The sequence below is a fragment of the Anabas testudineus genome, chromosome 24 (genome assembly GCF_900324465.2).
Source record: "Anabas testudineus chromosome 24, fAnaTes1.2, whole genome shotgun sequence".
Lineage (NCBI taxonomy): Eukaryota > Metazoa > Chordata > Actinopteri > Anabantiformes > Anabantidae > Anabas > Anabas testudineus.
The window spans coordinates 9,166,974-9,192,866 of record NC_046632.1 but is presented as its reverse complement, the minus strand read 5'-3'; the positions used below and the strand labels follow the sequence as shown (position 1 = coordinate 9,192,866).

At 40.9% G+C, this 25,893-nt stretch overlaps 2 protein-coding genes across 2 annotated transcripts; both read right to left on the bottom strand.

Annotated features, from left to right (window-relative positions):
* Positions 1-1,102: 1,102 nt before the first annotated feature.
* Positions 1,103-4,232, bottom strand: sox7 (SRY-box transcription factor 7). The gene is made up of 2 exons (XM_026342195.1): positions 3,700-4,232; positions 1,103-2,845 (listed from the first exon to the last, which is right to left on the bottom strand). The coding sequence occupies exons 1-2, from the start codon at positions 3,932-3,934 to the stop codon at positions 1,854-1,856; spliced, it is 1,227 nt and encodes a 408-aa protein (XP_026197980.1). The 5' UTR covers positions 3,935-4,232; the 3' UTR covers positions 1,103-1,853.
* A 2,360-nt stretch (positions 4,233-6,592) lies between these two features.
* Positions 6,593-24,535, bottom strand: pinx1 (PIN2 (TERF1) interacting telomerase inhibitor 1). Its single transcript, XM_026342012.1, has 7 exons — positions 24,459-24,535; positions 23,781-23,890; positions 23,537-23,629; positions 22,565-22,646; positions 21,654-21,743; positions 17,570-17,652; positions 6,593-7,994 (listed from the first exon to the last, which is right to left on the bottom strand). The coding sequence occupies exons 1-7, from the start codon at positions 24,475-24,477 to the stop codon at positions 7,290-7,292; spliced, it is 1,182 nt and encodes a 393-aa protein (XP_026197797.1). The 5' UTR covers positions 24,478-24,535; the 3' UTR covers positions 6,593-7,289.
* Between the last annotated feature and the right edge of the window lie 1,358 nt (positions 24,536-25,893).

Sequence of the window (25,893 nt, the reverse complement as noted above, 5' to 3'; positions counted from 1 at the left end):
TATGAAACCTGTTTATTTGCTTGTTACTCTGTAGGCCTCATGTATCTGTGTTCAAGGTACAACAGGCCAGGTTGACAAAGCTTCTCTTGAAAAATGGTGGGTAAGTAAAGACGGGTAAGTAAGATGCTAATCAGTACGACACTGTTTCCTCGCGCTCACTGAACAGCGGGTTCCCTTCCCTCACTCTGGCTCTTTAATGCAGGGCCCAGCCAGGCCCAAACATCCTGACGGAGAGAGGCTTTTCCCTTATCAGTCAGGAAACACCGCTCGTCCGCTACATCCTCTTTACAAGAAGCACGACTCAACCGTTCCCAAAAAATGCAGGAAGACCAGCCAGACTCCAGGATTTGTCAAAAGCCCCCTGAATTCCTTTTATCGAAAAAGAAAAATTCAAGAGAACAGAGAGGGTGAGAAGGGGAGGAGTGAAGAGGAGAGAGGAAAAAAAAACGAGAAAAATTAGGAGGGTATAAAACAGTCAACGAGGCCCCAGGATTTATTTTTTTTATTTATTTTGCACAGATTACGAAAGGTCTGCATCAGCAAGATATAACACGGGGTGAGGGGGTGGGGGTCCAGAGTGCCTAAGAATGGCACCCTGAATAAGACTCCAGGAAAACAAAGGACGGTTGAGATGGAGGCGGGTGGCGACGGCTGTGCCTGTTTTACACTAATCCTCTGAACCAAGATGAAATGAAAGCGAGAGGAGACGGATGGAGAAGGATGATGTGATGGAGGGTGGAAAAAGGGAGTAGGGGAGTGGGTGTCAGAATGGGCCACTCGCAGTAACAACCGCTAGACACAGCCCAAAATAGAAGAATACATGGTGACATAGAATTCATGGGTGGACAATTAGCACATGCTATTTTTTTTTAAATGGTAAATTGTAGTGTTCAAAAGCTATCGAAATAGCAGGAGTCCTACTTTCGTCTATTGTTTTCATTTAGGAATCTGAGTGTATTTATTGTATATGAGTAGAAATGTGTTGATCTGCTACTGCGCGACGCCTTTTAAGTGTATCAGTTATTAGCAGTACTTTCTAATGGTGAAATACTAAAAGGTTGTGGTTGTTGCCTGTGAGCACAATATCCAAGTAGCAACTGCATTAGTATAAAAATTGTCCTTTATTTTAAATTATTGTCTTTCACAAACCTAAATCAGCATACAGCTATAGTTACCATTATTATTTTTCATCATAGAGGTTATGATTATATATTATTAAGTACTTGAGAAGAAGTATAAACGCCTTTTTTCTTCATTATACACCATTTTGTTAAATTGCATAAGAAATGTCCAACTAAAACCTCATTCAATTACAGCTACTGAGGTAAGACTCCCAAACTAATGAGAGCGAGAACATATAATACAAACATTCAAATGGAAAGTGTTGATAATAGCATTACAGTTAGCATTTAGCGAAACATCAAAGGACTTAAATTAGCTTCTAAAGAGCGTCTGTACAACAGTAACTGGTGACATTTACAAGTGGACAACAAGTCTTTTCCGATTGTTCCTCTGGTTCAATATTTCACAACAGCTGGAGGTGGCATACTATAGTGTTTTATGTTGGCATCCCTGAGGTGTCCATCTCCCTTTCTTCATATTCCTCCAACAGCGCTTTGTTTTTTCTTCGGCTTCAGACAATCATATTGCTCAGCAATCGGTTCCGGTTTTGATTAGGATGGAATGACTTTGCTCACAGATGCTAATAGGGAGTTTTAAAACTACAGATGGGAGCACAGAGATCTTCCCTTTATCAGCATCCAAAAACAACATCACCCCAGATTTCTTCCACCCATTTTAAACCTTGTAGTGTCTCTGATCGGTCACAAGTGCAATGGGTGCTGCGGCTCAACTTACGAGATGCCATAGTTGTTGTAGTAGGCTGCCGTTGCATCCGCCAGCACGGAAATGAGGCTGGTTTCCGTGGCACTACTGGGGCACGCAGTGGCTGAAGCAGTGGCGGATGAAGCCACCTGGATGTGTCCAGTTACAGTCAGACTGCTGCCCTGCTCAGGGTGGAACCCAGTCGCAGTGGAGTTTAGGTACTGGTCGAACTCATTGCGGTCCACCTCGCCTAGAAGTTCAGCCTGGCTCAGCTGGTCTAGAGTCTCCAGGTGGCCTTGTGTCTCTGGTGGAGGAGAAAGCTGACCCAGGTGGCCCTGGTGGAGCCCATGGTGAATCTGGGGGAAGGATTGGGAACTGTAGTAGGACAGCGGAGCACCTGGGATCAGTCCACCACTTCCTCCATTTTGGGCCATGTGAGGGATGTGACCAATGTGTGTGCCCCCACAGTGGATTTGGTTCTGAGTGTAGTCAGTGTGGTAAGGGGGTGGGCTGCCCATGTGCGGCTGATTCTGATGGTGCTCATCTGGACAGGAGGTTGACGATGAGCAGGAGACAGAGGAGCTACCAGACGTTGAGTAGTAAGAAGGGGGTACATGCTCGTGGTCCATGGCGTCTAGCGGTGACATCTCAGGAGGTGTGGGCAGGCCATAGGGGTACGTGTCGAAGCTGCTGTTGGGACCAGGTGGGTCTCTGAAGCTTCTGACGCTGGGCAGAGCAGTGCTAGGGCTGGAAAACCCAGAGACGACACCGTTAGGGCCTCCCTCGTCTTTGTCATGGGGGTGGCAGAGGGCTCGCTGGTCAGGCAGGGCATTCTGATCAGGACCCAGTCCACTCAGGAGGAAACCGGGGTCCACTCTCTTGCAGATGCGTTTCAGCTGTTTCTTCCGGCGAGGCCGATACTTATAGTTGGGGTAGTCCTGCATGTGCTGCACCCGAAGCCTCTCTGCTTCCTCTACGTAGGGCCGCTTCTGGGAGGGAGTCAGGGCCTTCCATGACTTACCTACACGAAGAGGAAAAAGGAAGAACTTTGAATTTTAACCAAAATCCCTGAACAGGGTTTGACAAAATAGACTGCAATTTTGTTTTTATTCCACCTTCATCTCTAATTTCTAGAAGAAGAATCAGAAATGAAACATCTGTTCTAAAAGTTTCGATAAGTTGTAAAATATCTAGTAAACGTATTAAATTAAAATGTGTTTAGGAGTTGAAGGCCAACATTTCTCTTTCTTAATTAAGACGTTGGTATGAAGAGTGGGTGGAGTGGATTGGACTTGACATTAAAACAGAATAAATGTTCAAAAACTGTTTTATAACAGCTCTTAACCCTGATTTATTTTTGCAGATGTGTGTGAATTATAAAAACTTACTTTTAAAACTTATTATAAAACTTACATTCTTATTAGCTCTGAGTTGTATTTAATAAACCTCCTATTTTAAAAAGAAATACTCATAAACACACGTGTTACTGTTCAGGCTTTGTTTTAAAATGATTCCTGATTTGCGCGAATACCAGATTTAGATTAAACACAAAAGGGGAAATTATCAGTTTTATAAAATAACTGCGCTGTTAACGAATTTCACGGGTTGGAAGTTTTACAATTAGAAAGTTTTGTGTTAATTTACTTGATTAACTGTGAGTTAATTGAAGATTAAAAAAATAAATAAAAGCGATTTAATAGACTTTTGTTAAACAGAATTTTCCACGTTTGATAAGCTTTTACTTTCTATTAGCGTTGGCACTGAATTTGTTAAGTTTAGAAAACATCAGTCCGAGGCCATAATAATAATAATAATAATAATAATAATAATAATAATAATAATAATAATAATAATAATAATAAATTTTCTACTCACCTAACATTTTGCTGAGCTCGGCATTGTGCAGGTCTGGATTTTGGACGGCCAGCCGTTTGCGTTCATCTTTGGCCCAGACCATGAACGCGTTCATGGGCCGTCTGATCCGCGGCTCCGGAGCCTTGTCTGCGGGGGTCCTGTGCGGGCCGTGTCCGTCCGACACGTCCCCGTCTCCTGAAGGACACTCGAAGGACTCCGGCCATGACGAGTACGCGCTGATGAGGGCTGCCATCATGCGCGCTCCAAAACTTCAGACGCGCTTCTCACTCACACTCTCTGACAAGTTTTCTTCTCGCTCCGACTGTACTGAAGACTCACCAGAAAGCTGAAGTTTTGTCTTTTGAACGTGTCATCCAGCGATGTTTCGCACACACATGCTCTACAGGACACAGTCAGATGTCAGCACAGGTTTTAGGAGAAACCGCAGATGCGCTCAGGCAGCGGCTCCTCCTTTGAGTTATGATTCAGTCTTTCCTTGTGGACAGGGGGAGCGCTTTATATTTGAGGAGCAGGTTCCAGGAGAAACCCCGGAGGACTCCCGGCTCCTCCTTGATTGCAAGTTGAGCCCCGTGAAAGGAAAAGAGAGAGCGCGCAGCATTTCAACACCACTAACTACTTAAAACAACAAAACAACATTTATACTGACAGATAACACAAATTATGTAAAGTATGAGCACAACACATCTGAAGCTGTGGGACTTCTTGATTCTTCTTTTAAGCTGTTGACCCCCAACTTTTTGTTTTTAATGGTCAACTGTGTTAAATCCAGGTGAAACCAAAGTTTGGCAAACAAGAAAACACACACACACACACACACATAAAAGAAACTCTGTCTTAGTTTATGCACTCGTGTACATATGATTTGCCAATTTCTGTTTTTTTAAAGGTCAACAAGGAAAGCTTAACCTGACAACCTCATCTAACCTGTTCTGCAATATAATTAACGGCATTACACATCACACTGCACCGGTTAGGTGACGTTTTCAGCTTTCAACTAAACTCCAAAACTTGCCAGGGTGTGTGGCACCATGAAAACCCAGCACTCCCAATTTTTTTCCCCTATTCTTTAAATAGAAAAAGCCACTTCTTTCTATTTTTAGACAACATTTATGCAGAAATAACTCAATGGCTTATCCATATTTTCCTCAATCGGAATCAAAATGTCTTCTTTTTCTTAACAGTTTGGATGCACATTAATTTCTGGAACCTCTGAACACGTGTGTGGCTGAGAGGAGAGATAAAACCATTGAACGCACACTACAAACAAATCAGTTTCCTTCTGTGGCCAGAGGCGGGTGCATATCAAATCCAGGAGTTCCTGTTGACAGGACACTCTTCGGCAGCAGCGCTGGAGTAGCTCACACTCTCTCACACACACTGCCCAGAAACAGCTCCTGATCACAGGTCAGATCTTGGTTTGTGATATAAACCGACTAGTCATATGACCTGTCTTACCTGAGAATTCATTCATAGGCTACTTGGATCTTAAGTTAAGAATACACGTTTTAGTCAGTAGTGCCTGCACCACCCATCAAAGTGAAGTGTCAGCTCTAACTTTGTGTGAGTCTTAGCCCCCCCACAGGAACAGGATACAGCACCTGAAGCCACAGATTGCGCGTAGAGCAGGCACATCATTGATATATAGGGCTGCACTTCCTCTCACTGCTCTGACATGTAGGCCATGTTGATTTGCAGTGGGGTGAAAGTAAGCACAACAGAGCAAGTGTGAGCCGACGAAGTCACGAGTGAGCGAGAGTACAGTCGGACAGCAGACTCCATTAGTTTCACATCAAATTTGCAATTTGCACATGAAATCTCGGAGTCAGGGTTTTTTTAAAGTGACTAATAGCTGTACGTGCTAACCACCGTGTGGGCAGGAGCCATATCAACCTGCTGTTGCTCCGCGTGTACAAGACATGTGGCTACTGGAGACACGAGGAGGGGGTTTGCCTTTGTCTGAACAGAAATGTCACTATGGGAACCACTTTCTGTAAGCAATTACACATCCAAAACAGTCTGTGAATAGATTTCATTGTTGACCATTATTAGGCTCAACTAAATCTAAGTAGTGCCTTTTTAAAAAAATAAAACTTTATATATGCTAAATTAATTAGGGTCAGTTTCTAAAGCCATTTACTTCCATCACATTTAGACTTTTAACCTTTATCTATTCTTTCTATTTTGGCTAATAGGTCTAGTACAAATCCAACTGTATAACAGGGAGAGGGAAAACCTCTTCCCACCTGCTTACAGTAATACTCGCATCACAAGTTGACAAACAAACCTATGTAAACTTTTTTTTTTTTTTACGTAATTTAAACACCCAAATAGTGATGGGGAAGTCCGTGTTCTTGTAATGTTTAAGCTTACACAGATCAAGTTTCCATATTCCTCCTCTGACTCACACCACCCTCTTAGATTGCTGAACAAGACTGGCTTGTTAAGAGTTTGTCTATCAAGTCAAACAAGAGATTGCCAAAGCACGTGCATCATGTTTGGAAAGGGACCGTGGCTGCTGAGAAATCCATGTTTAAAAAAAGAGGTGTGTGAACAATACGCATCATCTTCAGGCAACGTTTACAGCTCACCACTTCACATGCATTTCTCTTCACCACTGTCCAATATTTCTATGATTAAAAACAAACAAATGAATTGCTATTTGGATTTAATAATAAAAAAGGTATTTGATTCAGCACCAGACGGACGATGTAAAATACGATCAAATTACATCTGTTCAGATACAGTAACATGAAAGAGAGAGATAGATCATTAGTATACGCTTTTACAAACATGACTAAAAGCAACTCTGGGTTTCATTTCCAAAGGCAACATCTACAACTGGACAAAGGTGGTTCAAGTAAATGCTGGAAAGAAAATAAATGTCTTGCTTGAATAAATAGTAATGCAGAGATTTAATTGGTGGTGACATACAAAACAATGGTATTTGAACACGTCATTTACTAAGAAGTTTTCTAAACTAACAATTACTATCATTTTGATTTAGTATAGCCCAAAGTGTAATTCATCAGTCTCACCTACTAATTAAAAAAATGCCTGTATTTGTACAATGTGAACTGTGGAGGCAGTCATAAAGACAGACATAAGTGAAATAATTGTAGAACATTTTAGGGGATATGCTTAATTCAATATTTTGCCCAGAGTTGGATGAGAAGATTAAAACTGTTCTCATGTTTGAACAGCAGTCTGTTAGATTAGTTTAGCACAGTGACCAAACGGTTACCTATGTCCAAGGTAGCAGATCAGCCAAAGAGCACCTCTAAACCTCACGAGTAACATGTTGTATCTTTTTACAAAAGTTATGTGTGAGGTGTTATGGTTTTATTAGGGGTTACAAACTGTTTTAGTTTCTTAGCTAGCGTACAGATGTGTCAGTGGTTATCAATCTTCTCATCAAGTCCAAAGGTGGTGCCTTCAAGGTTTTAATGGGATTAAATGTCTAACCTCGTTTTTTGTCACTGTAAACAAGTGTTGTTCACAAACAAGACAACTAATTAGCTAATAAAGGAATCAACTCCACATGTGAGCCTTCAGGACCACAGCACGAAAGAGTCCCCCTGAAGGACTTCTCTTTATTCTTGATGTTTCTTTTTCTTTTTCTTGTCTTTTTTGGGTTTCTTCTCTACCAGCTCCTGCTTCTCCTCTTCTACAACACTGTCCACTTTCTCTCTGCGTTTCTTCTTCTTTTTCTTTACAACCTCTGACTCTACTGCTTGATCCTCAGTTGTCCCACGTCCATTTAGTAGCTCAGCTTCCTTACTGTGTTTTTTAAGCTTTTTCTTTTTGGTAGGGGGCAGCTCCTCACAGTTCTGTTCTGTACCTGGGGTGGAGCTACAGTTCTCATTAGTAGCTCCTTTGTTTTCGGCCATTTTCCTCTTTTTCCTTTTCCCTGAATGTTCCAGCTCCTGGTTATCATCGTCTTCCACTGCAATGAGAGCGGGACTGCTTTCTCCTACTATTTCCACTTCATCTGCAGCCTCTTTGTTCTTCTTCTTCTTCTTCCGTTTCTTTTTGGCCTTCTCTGTGTCCTCGTTGCTGCTGTGGATGGGACACGGCTCATCTGCTGGACTAGATGTGTCAGTGGAGTCTGCGACTGAGGATGCTGAATTCTGGGTCTGTTCCCGAGCCTTCTTCAACTGAGCCATTCGCTGTGCAAAATACTCCTGCATAGTGAGCGTACTAGTGACAGTCTTGGTGATGGATTCTGCATCCACTTCAGATTCACCCGTAGTCGCATTCACCTCTGCGTCACCCTGTGAATCACTGCTGTTGCTCTCCTAGACCAAAAACACAAAAAAGCAAAGTTAGGCTATAATGTAGCATTTAGGGAATTTACACAGTGTAAACAAGAGTTAAGCCAGAAGCTTAAGTGATTATCAATCAACATACAGAGATTAACCAGATATTAGAGGATTACTTTAAAAAAAACAATACGTGAAAGACATGAGCATCACACATCCTTCTTCCTTATCACACTACATATTTCTAGAAATCCAGCCGAATATCCTTCAGTTCCTTAACTGCAATCGTCCTGTAACAGATTTTTTTTTTCCCGAAAGAATAAAACAATACCTGTGTCTGACGAAGGCAGTATGAATAAAGAGTTGACACTGTGCAAGAGCCAATTTTCAGTTTACATAGTGACTCCAGTAAATGTAACTAGAAATATTTATGTGTATATTATTTTCCCTTTTTACCAATATCTTCAATTTGAGTTTTCAATTAGAAAATGATAACTTATTAACAGCTTGATCAATCAGTACAATAAATAGAAACAGAAACGCCTCAATACAAAATAAAAAAAAATGGTGTTGCTAAGGTTTTGTTTTGAATAGGCTTGAATTGTTTTTCTTTTGTGTTATTTTTCTGGAGAAACTATTTTGACCCTTAGTTAATGCAGGTTTCTGGTGTTTGCCACATGCCCCCATTATACAAGACATTTCCCCCTCAAACATCAGCTTTAGATTTTATTTGTGAGGAAGCAGCTCACACTGTCGAGTGTTTGCTCAGGGCAACAACAAAAAAAAAAGTTTAACTAACAGTAAAGGTTAAAATAAGGGAGGAGCAGCACTCATTCATTTTGGTTAAAATGTCTGGGGGGACATGGGTCTTGTCACCAACATCTCTCTTCAACCTTTAGGGTACACATTACACATGGCCAACTTTACAATTGTGAGGCACAACATGGTCTAGATTTTAACTCTACAGCACGAACAATTTGTCACCTCACCCTTGCGACCCATTTGTCTTCATTTTCCTAATGGCCTACTCAATGCATAATGATTTGTTCAGAAGAATACAGAAGCTCCTCCTGAGGATCCCACTAAACAATACAGCTCTGTGTATTACTTCACAGAAGGCGAAGTGAACAGCATTTTTCAAACCCTACAGATTAGAGATAAATTGAAAACACTGCTGTGTCGAGTCACCTCATGGTTTGCCCTTTAAACTTCTACGTACAGATTACACTGTTCTGACCCACAACAGTGATTAAGATAGACAGGCTAACGGATGTTCAGGTAAAACAATGTAAATGTTCATCCACTGAGGTATTGTGGGACCTAAACTGACTGAAATATGCAATGGGTATCCTCCAGGGATTTTCATACATTACCGGCTTTTGGCTAATAATTTGGTTTCTTAGATAAGTCAGATTTACCATAAGTACCACCAGGGACTTCTGAAAAACCCCACCAGCATTTGTCTTGACCCACCTAAAGTCAATATGTTTCCCTAAGGGAAACCACCGTTGCTTTTATGGTCCAATATACTGACTCAAAAAAAAAAGACGGGTTCATTCTCTTTTTAGGCTGCGAATTACGCAAAGTACAAAAAAAGACTAATTTGATATCCGAGTATTACATAAGACAATTACATCTAATCTCACATAAAGCACAACTGAGGCTAAATGAAGAGACGGGGGGTGTTCAAATGGACCACAAAGTTTTCCACCACCTCAGACCTCATCTAGAAAGAACCCCAACTTCTAACGAGGCGGGATGCGGCCCTTCAGCTGAGACGCCATTAAACAAAACTTTCCAGCTTCCCAGAGAAAATCTATACTCCCTGTTACTGCACAATGGCTTCCTCTTCATTCTGAGCAGAGATGGGGCTTAGAGCTGACAGCGCCAAACAACATGTAACTGGGATTTGGGAAGATGGCTGGGGGCCACTTTAGAGCTGCCTGTGAAATTACTCTCAAGAGAGGGAGAAGGTGAATGAGCGAGGGAAAAAAAAAGAGGAGAGTGACTGAGAGAGGAACATCTTCTTCATCAGGGAAAAGTGTCTGGAACTTGGTATGTGGTTCGTCCACACAGCCTGGGGATCTCCATTAGACGCTGATCCGACAAGCAGAAAATACTGTGCTGACACAGACTGGACACACACACGCACGCACACAGTGGATGCAAACCTACACATCCAGTCTGCATTACTGGCAGCCCTGGAGATTTTTGTTGGCGAGTGTTGAGGGCAACACGTTACCAAGACAACTCTGCAGCAATGTTTGAGATCTTGTTTCACTATTTCCAGGTGTGTGTCATCTTCTCTTGGCTGTAATTACTCACAATTTGTGTATGAAAGGCCATGGCAAAGTGCACACAGAACACATGACCTAATACCCTTAGACTACAAAAGGTTCATGATAGGCCACTGCATTAATACAATAATAACAAAACACAGAAATCAACAAGGATTTATATGAATTTATGTTTTTTCTCTCTATACTGTTGTCATTAAAGCATTCTAATTTTTGACATTTGTTATCCATTGCATTTGCTTTGAAATATTAAATGAAACTACCACATTATCAATTTATATTGTCAAGCTGTTAGAAAACAGCCACTGTATACTATGTCCAGTGAGTGCCATTAAATTAAAAAAAACATTCTTATGTGTAAATTAATAAATTATTAATTAATCAGCAGGATTATTTAACTTTACTACATCAGGTATCGTAGCCACAAGTCGGTTTTTGTCAGTGAAGAGACACAGTCGTAAGTTAACTACAGAGCAATAATTATATGAGGTGCGCACATGTAAAAAGAACTATAAGTGAACTTTATATGCACCCAGCAAAGTTTTTAAAAGAAAAGCTTATGTTCTGTAATACTTAACAAAAGGATTTCAATACAACTACCAATAACATCTTAAAACAAACTTTAACTTATTTGTAAAATCAGTTTACATATTTGCTGGAGCCAGAAGGGGACTCCAAAAGGCAATAACACAGTGGGGTTCATAAGTGGAGGTTTGGAGAACACACCTATATCCAGCCATGTCTACTCCTCCACCTTCTCCCAGACTCAGAACCCCAGGAAAAGGATGCGCTCACTGCACTGTGTGCAGTTCTGAGATAAGGCTCCTTCAGCAGAGGAGCGGTCTGGCTGGCTATCGGGCCCTTCCTGCTCTGCTTTCTCCCCTGGCGGGGGCTGGGGCTGGGCAGGGAACACAGGGAGGGCCCACAGAGGGTCCCAAAGAAAAGGAGAGGGTGGGAAGACATTCAACAGGCCACCTCCTTCAAGACACTCCAGTTCTATCTGTCCCTGCTAATGTGGCCAATGGAAAGCCAACAGCAAGACGTGTGCCAGGGTACCGAAATATGAAGGCCAACATATTTAGGAGGAAAGTCAACCCAGCCAGCAGAGGAATGGTGGAGAAGGTGCAAAAAAGTGCATGTAGAACTTATTTTATGCACGATGAGCAGAAAAATTTTATTTTGATTACGTAGTTGATTAATGACCAGTTATGAAACCTTGTAAAACAATACTAAAATAAATGTTTCTCGAGTGGTATAATTATTTTGTCCATCTCAAACCAATCTTTGTGCTTTTAAAGTGTTCTTACAATAAGGAACTTTAATAAATCCTTACATGAATTGTAACTAGGTTTGAAAGGAACATCCACTAAATTGTGTATTTTAATGACACACACTGAGTCATATATAATGAGAGAATTGTCAGTTTAAAAATATTTTTTAGGTCTTTCACATTCTACAGTACATAATGTTGTGTAATGATTCAGGTATTCCAGGGCTTCAGTGTATAAAAGCCAAACCACTGTTGGATGTGTGTGACTTTCAAGCTCTGCAGCAACATGAACTGTCATTTAACTTTGATTAATACATTATATGGAGTCATTTTACATATGTCTCAGTTTTAGAGAGATCCATGCCATCAAAAATGGAATTTTTTGATGGTAGCTTATAACTATATTTATAACATTTTCTATGATCATGAATTACTGATTTATATAAAGCTGGAAAGTGTTTGTGTATATATACATATACACACACACACACAGAGTTATGTCTGACTAATATGCTTTTCAGAAGTATACAACACCACATATCCTTGTGATTTTTATGTTAATTAGCATTTGACAAAGCTGCAGTTTCCCGTTTATTTAAAACTGCCTGTTAGCATTACTTGCCGTTTTTTCCCCCCCAATAATTTCTAGCCAATATTGGTTGGGTCTGCAATTGCATGAGTGTGCCCTCATTGTCCTGCCACAATAATAAATTTGGCGGTACTCAAGGTCTATGGATCAGGCCCTGATTAGCCAGCTGTCTCTCCCTGATGAGCACCTAGGTCCAGCAGCCCATCCTTCATGAGCATGATGTGGGCGGACAGAAAAACAGGTGGATAACTTATTCTCTGGTAAGTAAGCAAAAGCTTTGGATGACCATCAATATTTTTTTAAGTAATGTCACTGCCTCTGAAATGATCCTAATATTCGTCCTCACATTCTACAGAAATAATGCTTACACGAAGTTAAAAACGGTAAAAAGACATAACGTAAGAACATTAAATACCACACACGGTAGATTCCACAAAGCAATATTTTTGCTAAAGGCATACTTTCTGTGTGTAGTTAACAAATAAAAAAACACAAGCTTTTGAAAAATTGCACTTTGTGCCCGGTGCGAGAACGTTTATCATAAGTAACAAATGAAGACTATATTATGCATGCAGTATGACTGCTCTGTGCTTGTTCAACACTGTAGATGCTTGCCAACAAAGCCCCCCTCAGTAGTATAGGAGCCCCCCAACCATAACCCCAGAGAGGGAAGATACTGTGATTATTTTCCCCCGCTGTGATTTATTAGATTAAAGAGTCAGTGATTAAACGGTTCTCTGTGGCTGTAAACAGCCGAGAGGGCTGGAAATCTTTGGGAGGTTAGCTTCACCAGACGGTAATTACCCTGGTCCTATGTATTCCAGCTTAGGTCTGTAACTAAGAGACGGACGCCCTCTTTTTCTTTTTTGTCCTGTGCTAATCTGTAAGTGTCAGCGAGCTGGCATGGCCAGGAGGGAGCAATCCACAGAACTGCCAGGGAGGGAGGTGGTAATTGTGTGGTATGTGTGTGTCTTTCTGCAGGAGGGGCTGCTTGGCGGGCCTTTATATTTTCAGTTGCAGGAGTAAAAGGACCTGTCGACAAACGTGCTCAAAAAAAGGGAGAACTTTTGCTTGTGGCAATTAGATGTTATCTGAGAATTAATTAGAGCTCCTCAGCTTCACAATAACCCCGGCACCCTGCATGTGTACACTGGCCCATTCAAACTGCACCAACCAGACTGACACAGCACGTTTACACCGGCATCCCCTGTCAACAGATCGGTGCTGACGGACCAAAAGAGAGAGAGAAAAAAAAAAACCATTTCTATTTATAAAGTTAATTACATAATGCATGGAACTAGAGTAGACACGATTTGTGGACAAATAGGTTAGATACTTAACTGTTGGTCTTGATAATTATGGCACAGTGAAAACACACTACCTCACTACACAAGGCTCAATAGCAACTTCTAAATCCTGCACTATAGTTTCACACAGTTTCTTGTGCTGTCAGCAATGTTTCACTCCTGGACTCCACCCGCTGGCTCCCTGGCGCCCTGCCTACGCATCTGCCAAACGCTTGGGCCCCCAGCCCACGTCGCCCTTGGCCCATATTCCTTAAGATTGTGGTATTGAGGGAGTCCCCACTGTTGTGTGATCCTTCATGTGGACGACGCGTGGGTAGGAAAAACTAGCAACAGGTGCCACTCGATGAGGCTTGAACCTCAGCCCTTTGTGCCTGAGGGGGAGTGGGAGTGTGAGAGGCCGCAGGGGTCATGCTGACCGAGAACAGGCTGCACCATAACGACTGACTGGAGGGTTCAGACACCAAAACAAGGCTTGTACCACATTATATTTGACTACTTTTCTAAGCTGACATGTTTAGTGAGTACAGAGCTGATGAACTGGTCAATGCTGTATTAATTAAAATGTTTTCATACAGTAGTTAGGTAAATATAATCGTTATTCTTACAATGTAATTCTGTTGAGTGGAAAGTTATTTTTTACATAACTGACCAACACTAAGCCTAAATTTACTGTTTAGAAAGTAATTAATTATTTAAGCAAAAGAAACACATTGTAAGTTCTTCTTAGATTTGGAAGTATTCTTTTACAATGTGGCAGAATATATTAAAATACTGAACTCTTACTGTGACCAACTATTATCAATGTCACATCATCTGAGACATATTAAAATACCATATTGAAATTGTGCTACAAATGTAGAATAATGAAACACACATACACGCACAGACACACACAGAATTTCGTAGTGCTGAACACCCAAAAAGAAATGTAGGTGGAGAAATAAAACCATGGCTTGTTTCCACCTTTCATCTGAGCTGGTGGCTTTAAAAAATGACTAACTTTTGTTGATGTATGAATCGGCGGGGAGTCTATTTATCAGCAGGCCCTCTGCGGTCGCCCGTTTGGGTCCCTCAAGTCACAAGCTGCGTCGCTCCCCTTTGACTGATTAATTAGCCAATCAGAGGACATTTTTCACTGGGCGGCAGAATGGTTTATTTCAGCTAATGCCGGGCTTTCGAGCTGAGGCCCGTTGGAGCCTCGTCGGCTCTTTCAGCCTGCCTGAGTGGCCGGGCAGAGGGGTAAGGGAGATAAATCAAGCCAGGCTGCCCCTCCATGTGGCTCCCCTAACTAAACCCCCTGAGGAGGGCACAGAGAGCTGGGAGTGGTGGAAGGGGATGGTGAAAGCAGAGGGGGGGACGCAGAATGGCCAGGGGCACTGCTCGCCCGCCGATAAGCACGGGGAGCACAGGGCTGCCAAAGCGCCTTCATTTAGAAGTGGCCGGGGCTTTTTTTGATATCTCGGCAGAGAGAGCCTGTCGTTTGTCATGCGGTGAGTAATTGTGTTGAGGGACACAAGAGGAGGCAGAAGATGGAGGGGGCTCCCAAGCGTGGGATGGGTGATGGATCACAGAGAACTGTGTAGATGGACAGGTGCTCCACCACAACGTGATAACCCTCACTGGTCAAGGAGTATAAATAATGGTTTTGAGCATACACTTTCAGGTGGCTACATGAGTGGGTGGAATGAGGGTCATCCAATCAGCTTGTAAAGTCATTCATGAAAAGGAGATCATTAAGATAAGCAAGCCTATATTTACTGTGGTGATCATGCTTTTTGAAAAGCCATATTTAATCCACATTACTTCAGGAAGAATTTAGGTCTCAAATTATTATTATTAATTATTATTAATTAAGTATGGAGTCGTTTTGTTATTTTTAGGAGACAAAATGGCACATTTTACATTCAAATTCAAAATATACATTTTGAAATTACAAAACAATTCAAACTTTAAAATAAACTTGAAAGATACCTCAGATACAATATGATGGGGTTCATATTTTGTCACATCTGCTCGTGTTGTTTTCAACACATGCAGTGGTGCCTTTGATGAATAGAGGTATGTGGGACAGCTGAGTGTGTGTGTGCATGCGTGTGTCTGCCTGTCTGTGCTTCAGGGAGTGTTGTGAGAAGCGATAAGAGTCAAGCAGGAAGCACATCACTGCAGAGGAAGGAAAACCCAGCAGTGGGGTGGGGGTGGGGGGACTGTTGGAAGGCTGGCTGAAGAGACAGCAGTGGGTGGTGGGTGAAGCACTGGAAGATTCACATGGGGAAGGAGGGCAGTTGTGGAGAAGCCAGTGGAGATTTGGTCGAGTCTCATGGCCTCCTCTCGTCGGGATGCAAGAGTGATAATGTGACAGGTGGCAGTTTCCTCAAATCCTTACAAATTAACTGCAACACCAAACCAATTTTTATATTCCCTACTTAAGAATACATATCTTTATCTTCTGATCATTATTAGTGTGTATACTATGCACACAGAAGATCCTGCACAATGCCTACAGCTTGATTGGTCCATCACCTTCTTTACCTCATCCCAGCAACCTCAGCTTTTGCTGGCCTTCAACACAAGGGCTCATGGGAAGCCATTGTAATTGTGTTCAGTTTTCGATATGGTCAATGGTGTCCCTCCTGGCTGAAAAATAACAACCCATAACCAAACGATTAGGGAAAAAATGATGGTGTGTATTTCTTGCATTTCCAATGTTAATCAGCTGGGGAACTGCAGCCATTGTGATGCTATGGCTCAGCACCTGCACGGTGAGAGAAGGTTTATTTCTTGTACAATTTATGGATTTTAAGATGCCAATTTCTTCAAGCCAAATGCTTGAGATAAACAGAGAAAGCCAGCAAATGGATCCTCTGTGTATAAAGTCCAAAAGCCATGTTTGTCATTGTCATTCTGGCGCTGTATAGAGTCAGCAGACCATGTGACACAATAAATGAAGATTTACTAACTTGTAATAAAATACCCCAATATCTTATGTGTGCTTGTGTCACACTTCAACTTTATAAAAAAAACCTCACAGCTTATTTTGCTTAAGCAAAATCTTAAAAAGTCCAATTTTATTTGCCATTTGTGGCCACGTCTAAACCTTCCATTAAAAACTTTACCAAATCAAAGGGGTGGGATTGTTATGCTTTTAAATATCAAATATTGTCTAGTGATAATATTATCACTCAGATGTCTTCAACATGTAATGTGGGTCTGTAGTTTTCTACTTGAGTTCTGACAATAATGAAAATGTAAACATAAATCCTTTTGGTCCAAAGGCAGCCTATAACAAAAAAAGACCATATAAAATATCCAGGTTAATTTAGTAAAGGTTTGTTTTTGATAAGTCAAAGGAAGTTACTGAACTTGAAAATCAACTTGTACCTCCCTAAGCCTGTGAGCCACATTTCAAAAGCATGTGAGCCAGCATACTGCCAAATGGACAAGTGACATTTAAAGTGACTACAAATGCCAAAGGCAACAACACAACTTTTTTGCAAGCGTCATCATTTCAGATCTCTGCACCTCACTGCAATTTTGATCTTCCTTTAATAATGCCCGGTGGCACACTTAACTACCTGATGTCAACGCTCCAAGACAGAAGCAGAGAAGAGGGGTGGTGTGAAGGAGCGGAGTGGGGGTAAGAGTGTAAATCCTTTAACTGGATTTAGATGCCCTTGCCGCCACCAGTGGCCTGTTGGCAATGTTAAAGCAGCATGCTGTGACATGGCTAATCTTGAGCCACGGGCTGCTCAAGAACCGGGCCCAGTAGAAGCAGAAGGGACCACATGATGCTGCAGCTACTGATGGAGGCATCAGCACCAGTGGTCATTCTCAATTACCAACAGAGGCAGATAAGCTTGATCCTCCTGGCCAGGGGTATGTCATCTCCCCCCCGCCCCCCATGCACACTTTGAGGCCCGACTTCTCAATTTAGACAAATACTGTTTCAGTACAAAAAGAGCAGATCACATATTGAATAAGCGATTGTCTTCTTTTTTAAGTGGATACAGGACATTTTCTCTCTTTCACACACCAAAACCAAACCCCACTTTTATTTAAATATTGTTAAATGAACTGTGTAAGTGAGTTACACAAAGCAATATTAGGGAAATATTGGATTTTGTCTAATTTATATGTTCCATGTCTCTTACCTGCTCTAGGTCTTTGGCAGATTTTGCTCTCTTTCCAAAGATACAGTTGAGGTCTGTTTCACTGCGAGAGGACAGGTCCTTTCCTAAATAAAAAATAAACAAATAAAAAAATATATATATCAAGAACTGCATAAAATTAAACAGAAACTGATGCTTTATAGTCACACTTCACAGAACACATACCCATTAAATTTCTTAATCACTGCAGTTGTAAGCTTAGGGGTGGCGTGAGTGTGAGTGTGTGTGTGCGTGTGTGTGTGTGTGTGTGTGCGTGTGTGTTGGGGGTGAAGGGAAAGATGCTTCTGAGCAAAGAAAGAGGAGGTTTGCGGGGTTTGCTTCTTGCTCCAAGGATAAAACGACAAAGAATAATAAACTGACGATGTCTACCACGCCACACCTCCGGATTCCCATTTTCAAGCCAGCCCTCAAAGACTCCTGGAGCACACAGTCGCTGTCTCAAGCCTGGGCCCTGTTCGTACAGCTGCATCCTCTTCCTCCAGAAAGACTCTGATAACATTTGGTTATTTATTGCTTTTAAACTTCTATCTCCCCTACCCTTGGCTTTGAAAGTCACTGCTTGTGCAGGTCTAAGTAAAACCAAGAAACCATGTTGAAAACTAAAACAAATGAGGAGGGGGTCTGTGGTGTTTGTCATCTCGTGAACTTAGGTCAATCGTGAAATTATGCCCAATCTGACCTTTTTTTACTGTTTGGATGAGGAAGTTCCTGTCAGAGTGCTCAGGCTTTCAGGTGAAAGTGCAAATAACAATGTTGTGAGAAAAACGAGCTTAACCCTACTTTTTTCTCTTAAACACAAGATGAAGCATGGGTAGTGCAGACGTTGAGTGCCTAGTGTTACTTAATACACATGCTGGTTTCCATGGTCACCGTTGAAATGGAAACAACTGTCACTACAGATAACTAGTCAAACCAGACTAACAAATAAGTGAAGCTGTAACTGACAAATACTAAATTACTTTAAAAATATATACTGTGAATAAAATCAGTAGACAGATGTGATGTTTTCAGGGGAACAAATGAACAAAACCATCTGCGGCCTCGAATGTTTAGCTCGATAATTTCCTGTAGCTGATTTGGCCGATACCATTTACTTAAAAGCTCTCACTTTACAGACGAAGACATTAGAAGCTCAAAGGCTGAAGTAAAGCCACCACGCAGAACAGCGGATGGAGAGCTGTAGTTAAATTCTGCATCAACCGCCCTCACTGCCCTGACAGGTGATAGATGGAGGTAGCAATTAAAACTGGGTTACTGGTTTATGCTGTGGGGCCCGGACCTTTGCAGCAGAGATTTTGGTGCCTTTCCCCCACAAACAAAGGCCATCAATCCTCATAGCTGGCAGTGAGAGAGCCTGCATGAACAGGATATCAATAAAAAAAAAGCAGGAGAGAGTAAAGAGGAGGCCTGCACTCAGAGGAAACCAAGTCTGATAGTACTCTTTGATTTTATCGCAGCTACATATTTTGCAGTTATGTGAATGCTTTTCTCAGTTTTAACGAGCACTTAATCACTACCTTAAGGGCACTCAATCAATTAATACATAATTATTATTTATAGAAATCACTGATGTTAGTTATTGGTTATAGGCTAGCCAAACACAATTTTAAGACTATGACTCTATGACTACTCTCTTCTATGACTATGAAATCAGGTATTTAAGAGCAGAATCACTGGTTGGACTTCACCTGCCCACAGTCACAATTATGAGTACCTGACTTTTTCATCCTCTCAAGTAACAAGCTTAGTGACACTAAAGCTATTACTAAGAATTAACTTGGCAACAACTTCACAAGGAGGGGACTTGGCACCAGAGCAGTCAGAAGAAGCATGCAAACGGGCGTGGCATGTTACATGTCGCCAGGTAACTCTTTGGTTGCCCATGTCAATTCAGAGCACAAACTGGACATGGCGAGGTCATGTCAACAGACTGAGAGGATTAAAATAATTGTTGTAGCTGTCATATCTTAAATATGACCAACATCTCCAAATCTGAGAACTGACAGTTTTGAAAGTGCACTCAGGCCACTTAAGTGGCCTGACAGTAATACTTGAGAACTGAACTCTCAAGTTTCCAATTTAAGTATGAGTCGTTCTTGAAGACACAGGCAGTGCCAGCGTCCCTCCTGTTGCATGACAACATTTGCGGCCTCTTTGGTTATACATGTTAAGGTGGTGTTATGTTGCCAAAGACAGTTGAATTGACAGTTCTACTGCCCAGGTTGAATTTCAATAACAGCATTCCCATCTGCATTTCCACGTAATCTGTTTTCTTGACTGTAAGTAGAAATAATAGTGGTAAATATTTAACGTAACAAACAGCAGTAGCGCCAAGTGCCTCCTCTTTAGCGTCTCCTGACACTTATAAACAGCTGGCAAAGGTAATAGAAGGGATCTCCTCAAATGGATTAGAATTCAAAGTCTTGCAGGATCAGACTTAATTAGTTGATGTTAGGTTGGGGCACAAGTGCACCCTAATGCGAATACCATAAAAGCTTACAGTGAGCACAAATGTTCAGCAGAGAACATCAGACAAATGTGGCCTGGAATGACTGGTCAAACGGATCAAGTAGTTCACTAGAAACAGATGCTCCACAGTTGGAAGCACGTTTTTGACTAAGAACACATCAGATCACATAAATATTGTACATCCACATTATGAAAAATGAAAAACTATGAATTTAGAAGGAATAACATTCTCCAAGCACTTTTGTTGCCTAGAATTACTTTCTTATGTAAATGGTAACATGAAAGAAAGGTAATGTGAAATGACAACAAAAATATGCAATCTCATGTGAGCAAACTTTGCTGGTTTAAGTTTGTTTGTTTAAGTTTCTTATGCAGTAGCTACAGAGAGTGAGGGGGGAAAGGAGAGGCATCCAAAAGAAACTAAGAAAAACAAGAGTCATCATCACATCCCTAATCTCCATGCTTCATGGCCTAAGTTGTGCATCTCAACTGTCAAGGCTTTTTTTTTTCTGGCTCCTGCCAAATAAAGATCACAAAAACAGGGTGAGGGGGTCTTGGGGAGAAACCTTGGTCACGTTTTATCTGGCTAGGTCATCTAATAGGTCACACAGCCCCTGGGAGGTGTTGTTTTTGGGGGGCCAGTAAATGGACATGCCAGATGCCCCAAACAGGAAACAGGAAGTTGCTACTGAATGACGTAAACTATAAAAAGCTCTTCCAGGTGAGACTAAAGTTGAGAGATTTGTTTTCCCATGTATGCTCACCTGATGTGACAGAGCTAAATCCAATAACAAACTTTTACAGATTAATTACTTATACACATGTTCTGCACATATTTGATGAGCTTGCACTTTAATTACTGTGATTAAAAGAAACACTATGATTAACATAAACTACATACTGCAAGTTTAAAATCTTCAGGTCCAACACAAAACAATGTTACTAGATTTTTAAAAACTAACATATTATACCAGTAATCACAAAACTATGCTGAATGCTCAAGTAATGAGACTCGGCAATAAAATATGGGGTTGTGGTTTTTCATTTTGGTCTCCAGTGGTCCTGAACACCAAATTCCTCCACTTGCCTATCAGTGCACTGGCCTTGACCAGCAAATCTTGACTTCCTGACGTGTAAAGGAGTAATGAAAGTAGAGGGACGAGTTATTAATAACCTCCCCTAGCACTGACCGGACCAACTGACCCAGCACAGGCTCCAAGAGCTCTGATCAGTGTCTTGGTCTGAGCCAAGTGCTCAACAAGGGATAAAGAAGGCTGTCTGTCTCTGCGAGTACATGACATCTAGATGCATACGGACAGAAAGCTGAGAATGCAGAGGTACCTATTTGAGTTGCTGGTGTGAGAAAATAAGCGCTGCTCTTCAGTCAACTATTGGTTACCTAAAAACTATTAGAGATAAACAGTTGCCTTTTGCTATGTAATGAGTGGACAATACACTCTGGTTCAGTTTGCTGCAGTACACTAAAGGCAAAGTTTAACAGATCCCTGTAAAGACATTTCTTTGTTTGTTTTGGTCTGGATTTTTTTGCATTTCCTTTGATGATCTCTGTCTGTCAGCTGTCAAAACATAAACCCACCTTTAGTGAACTTTGTGTAATGGACCCTCTTCCTGGAAGTCTTTGACTTTTCTTCCAGGCTGAAACCTTTCTGTTCATCCGCAGGAGATTCTACATGTAATAAAAGAAAATATATTTGAAACTCAATATAACATGAAATTACAAATTCAAGATGTTGTTTGGTATGATTACCAGGTAACATACTATTGTGAGTTGTTTTCTGACAAAGTAATAATGGTGATGGCTCATTACGGGACATTGTCTATATCCAGGCTTTTACTAAATGTTGCACTATAGCCCCCTCTACTGCTTAATGGATGGACAAACCAATTAAAAAAGCTGTGCATGGAAATACCTTGGTGCAGTCATGTGATGCAAAGCGAAATTGCTGTGGTTGCTACTGAAAGTAACTTCTTACTCATCTTTACAATTAATGGGGCTTTAGAGAAAAAATATATTTCAAATCAGTGGAGTAACAAAAAAACACCCTGAGTATTATGAGGAAATTTATTCAGGTCACATCCAAAAAAACTGAATAATACATGTGAACACATGTGAACACTCTACTTTAACTTGAACACTTTACGAATAAAAACTGACACCACTGAGTTTGCGCAAAAAAAAAAATGATTTCAATCTCTGGTTTGCAAAGCAGCTAACTATAGCTCCAGCTGCTTGCTGTGTTACCTATTGATTGTCTCTACTGCAGTAACAAATAACCTCACTAATCTACTAAAATTAAAACTAAATGATTTGGCCATCTCTATGTTTGTGTGCAGGCTATATAATGGCAACCAGCAGCAACCGCGACTGTGGTTGAACCACCCACTGACATAAGCGTGTAGCTATGAGTACACTTGAACCTCAGCCTCACTCTTACTAAAGCACAGTATGCATACCCTTTACAGCTTAAACAAGCTTTGTGTACATACCACTGCTGTTGTTTTGGCCATGGCAGTTGTTTAGTTGAGCAAGAAGTTCATTAAAATCATCTTGGTGTGCAATCCAGTTATCCTGTGAACACAGATGATACATTTAGACAAGTGAAAAACCTCGACAGCACACCATATTTAATGCGTGTGCTTTCAATTAATATTATCAGTTACATGGCCAAAAAAATTGAGGAACTGTGAAATGTAAATGCTTCAATAGTGCATGGTTCACTGTTGGTGACTTTTTAATGTGTGTACTACAAAGCTTCACTAACTACAAGACAACTCCATCCATCTGTGACAGCGACGCCTCCCTCCCAGATGTGCTGAATGACTTCTACGCCCGATTCGAGGTACAGGTAAAAAATAACATGGTATCTAAGAAATCCACCCCTCCTTCAGATGATCAGGTGCTCTCTTCTCTCCACAGATGACGTGAGGAAGACTCTACGCAGAATCAACCCACGGAAGGCTGCTGGTCCAGACAACGTTCCTGGCAGGGTGCTCAGAATGTGCAGAACAGCTCGTGGATGTCTTCACTGACATCTTCAACATCTCACTGAGCAGCGCCGTTGTTCCTACCAGCCTCAAGTCAACAACCATTGTGACGTCCTATGTAGCACCATGGTTCTAGAGAAACATCGTCTCATTTCACTATGTACTGCTTCAGCTATATGTGGTTGGAATGACAAAGCTTCTTGACTTGACTAATTTCTGGTTTCTTCAATAATAAATAACAGTGAAGCAGTACTACAACAAAGATTTTTTTTGCAGCTTGTTAAGCCGGCTGGCATTATAATACATTTAGTTTAAACACCCCTACGCCTGTTGTACTCGCATCTTGATACAAAAAAATAAAAATAAAAAGGAGCCGACATCTCACAAACATCCTTCACATAATTTCCCCAAGCATTAAAGTGTTCAAAAGATCCAGGTACACTTAAAATCATATCACGTATGAATTGTGCTCACCTCATGGCTGGCATTCGTTCCTAACCCATAGTTATTGTTTTTCACTTTAACTTTGATGTGTTCGGTGGAGCCCTGCTCAGTCCGGCCAAGACCCTTGACATGAAAAAAAATAGTAACATGTCATTAAAACATTCAATTCTTCTTTAACACGGATTTCAGCAGCTTTTAATATTTCTCCATCCCCTGCCTTGAATCACCTGTATTTTTCAAACTAGAATAAATAACAACCCATCCCTGCACTCACCTTCCCCTTTGACCAGCCCATTCTCTCCAGCATCTTCTGACCAAATTTGGAGTCATCGTTACTCCAGGTACTGTTCCTGGGGTCAACAGACCACTTCTGTTTCCTCCGGGCTGGAGAACAAGCAACGGAAATGTTACATAACAGTCACAACAACAACAACAAAAAGAAATGGTGATACCCACTGGGCCAGACGCTCACATACAAAATGCTGCCGACAGCGTGAAACTTTCACGGCCCACGTAATAATCAGGACAAAGAAAACCACATCAAATACGGAGACTGACAGCTGTCAGAATAAACTGACCATCTTCAAAAACCATGTGAGGCTGGATTAAGTTGCGTGTCACATCTTACTGTCAGTTTAAAGGAGAAATAGAAAGTATGTTCAAAATATTTAGTTATCTTGGACAAAACATTTAGCTGAAACGCGACAGAGCCGAGTTACGGTAAATCAGATGCCGGTATTTAAGACACGTGTTTACAGAGACTACTTTAGCTAATGCTAATGCTAACATTGGCTACCAATATTGTGTCCGGAATCCTTTCAAAGAAAATTTATCTCGACAGTACCTAACGTTAGCGGTGTTTTTTTTTCACAAACTTAGAACATGAAAATGTATATCGATACAATGAAAGAATAAAAAAGAAACGCATTAAAACTAGACGAAAGTTACATACGCTCAGCAAGCATGGACATCCTGGGGTCCTTAAACAGCTTGACGACACGCGAGTAGGCTTCCCAGAAAATGCCTGAACACAATATATGAAATACGAAATTAGTTTGTTTTCTATAAAATATATATTACGTCTTATAAAACATTTCGTTATGTCTCGTGTTCCACGGGGATGAAATCATGCTATTTAGTCGATTTTTTGCAACTTTTCATGATCATATTTTTATTATGTTACTGCAAATCCTTATTTTCGCCGACAGATGGCGCCACTGTTACACAGCAGCACTATGCGTGTGCTGGGTTACTCAGGTTCAATGAACCCAGAACCACTGAATGATCATAGATCCACGGACCTGATGCTTATGTGTCAATAATAGGAACATTATTTTAAAATGCTAACATATATTTAAGTTCTCTTAAGCACATTTAAAACAACAACACAAACCTAAAAAAAAAAAAAAACAAGCTGCCAAATATTATAAAATCAGGGGATGTTCCTGGATGTTACTGGTTGGTTGCTTATAGATATATGTTATATGTTAAAGTTGCTGTTAGAATGTCCACAACTTGAAAAAAATTTTATTTAAAAATGTATATAATAAATGTAATAAATGTATTAAACGTCTACTCCAGTGACATGTTTGCTCCACTTGTGGTTGCTTTGCAGTTTGTGGCTGTGAGCCCTTGAGGGTCACGCTTTATAAAAGTTTTCTAGGAACATTCTGATATGTGGTAAGTGTTACATAAACAACTTACATTAACATAATATTTATTTATGTTACATAGTTCCCCTTGATGATCTTAGTTTTCTGAAATCATGTCCGGGATTTTTTTTTTTTTTTTTTTAATGCTGACATGTGTCACCTTCAAGAAATGTTTGCGTTGGGAAGGAGCCAGTGTTGATGTAGTATGACTAAGGGATATTTTCAATGGTAACTGTTAAAGCAAACAGCGATTGTGAGGGTTTTATGTAATTGTGCAGTTGTTATCAGCTAAGACAATATTGGGTTTCAGTGTTGTTAGTTCAGATTTGGTAGCTGACAATAAACTAATCTCAGTAAGATACAGATCCTCTAAACTCATGTTCTCTGTTCCCATTTAAATCTAAGCCTACTCAATACTAATATTGATAAAGACAACTGGAGATTAAAGCACAACCTAGAGCTCATAAAATAGTGGATTAACTAATTTATCTTACATTTACAGTACTAGCCCTCTTTTCTTTAGCTGTTCAATCTAATCCCCTGATTTGGCCTGTGTCCAACTATATACTATATGGTATGTAAGTATAGAGGTGAAACCTGCACTGCAGGTACAGTCATCGTTTCTATTATGGTCAAGGCTGAGTTGTGTGATGCTCTAATCTTACCCCAAATCTTTGCTTTAGACATAGGGATTTCCACATGTTATGTAACAGAAAAAGGATCAGTATCAGCAAA

Bases quoted from the DNA above. Each gene is read 5' to 3' on its own strand.
- sox7 (XM_026342195.1), bottom strand. From the start codon at position 3,934: ATGATGGCAGCCCTCATCAGCGCGTACTCGTCATGGCCGGAGTCCTTC. The intron at 2,846-3,699 runs GTGAGTAGAAAA...CTCTTCGTGTAG, and splicing joins CGAGCTCAGCAAAATGTTAG to GTAAGTCATGGAAGGCCCTG.
- pinx1 (XM_026342012.1), bottom strand. The intron at 23,630-23,780 runs GTGAGTGCAGGG...TTTCATGTCAAG, and splicing joins TGGGCTGGTCAAAGGGGAAG to GGTCTTGGCCGGACTGAGCA. The intron at 21,744-22,564 runs GTATGTACACAA...TATTACATGTAG, and splicing joins TGGCCAAAACAACAGCAGTG to AATCTCCTGCGGATGAACAG.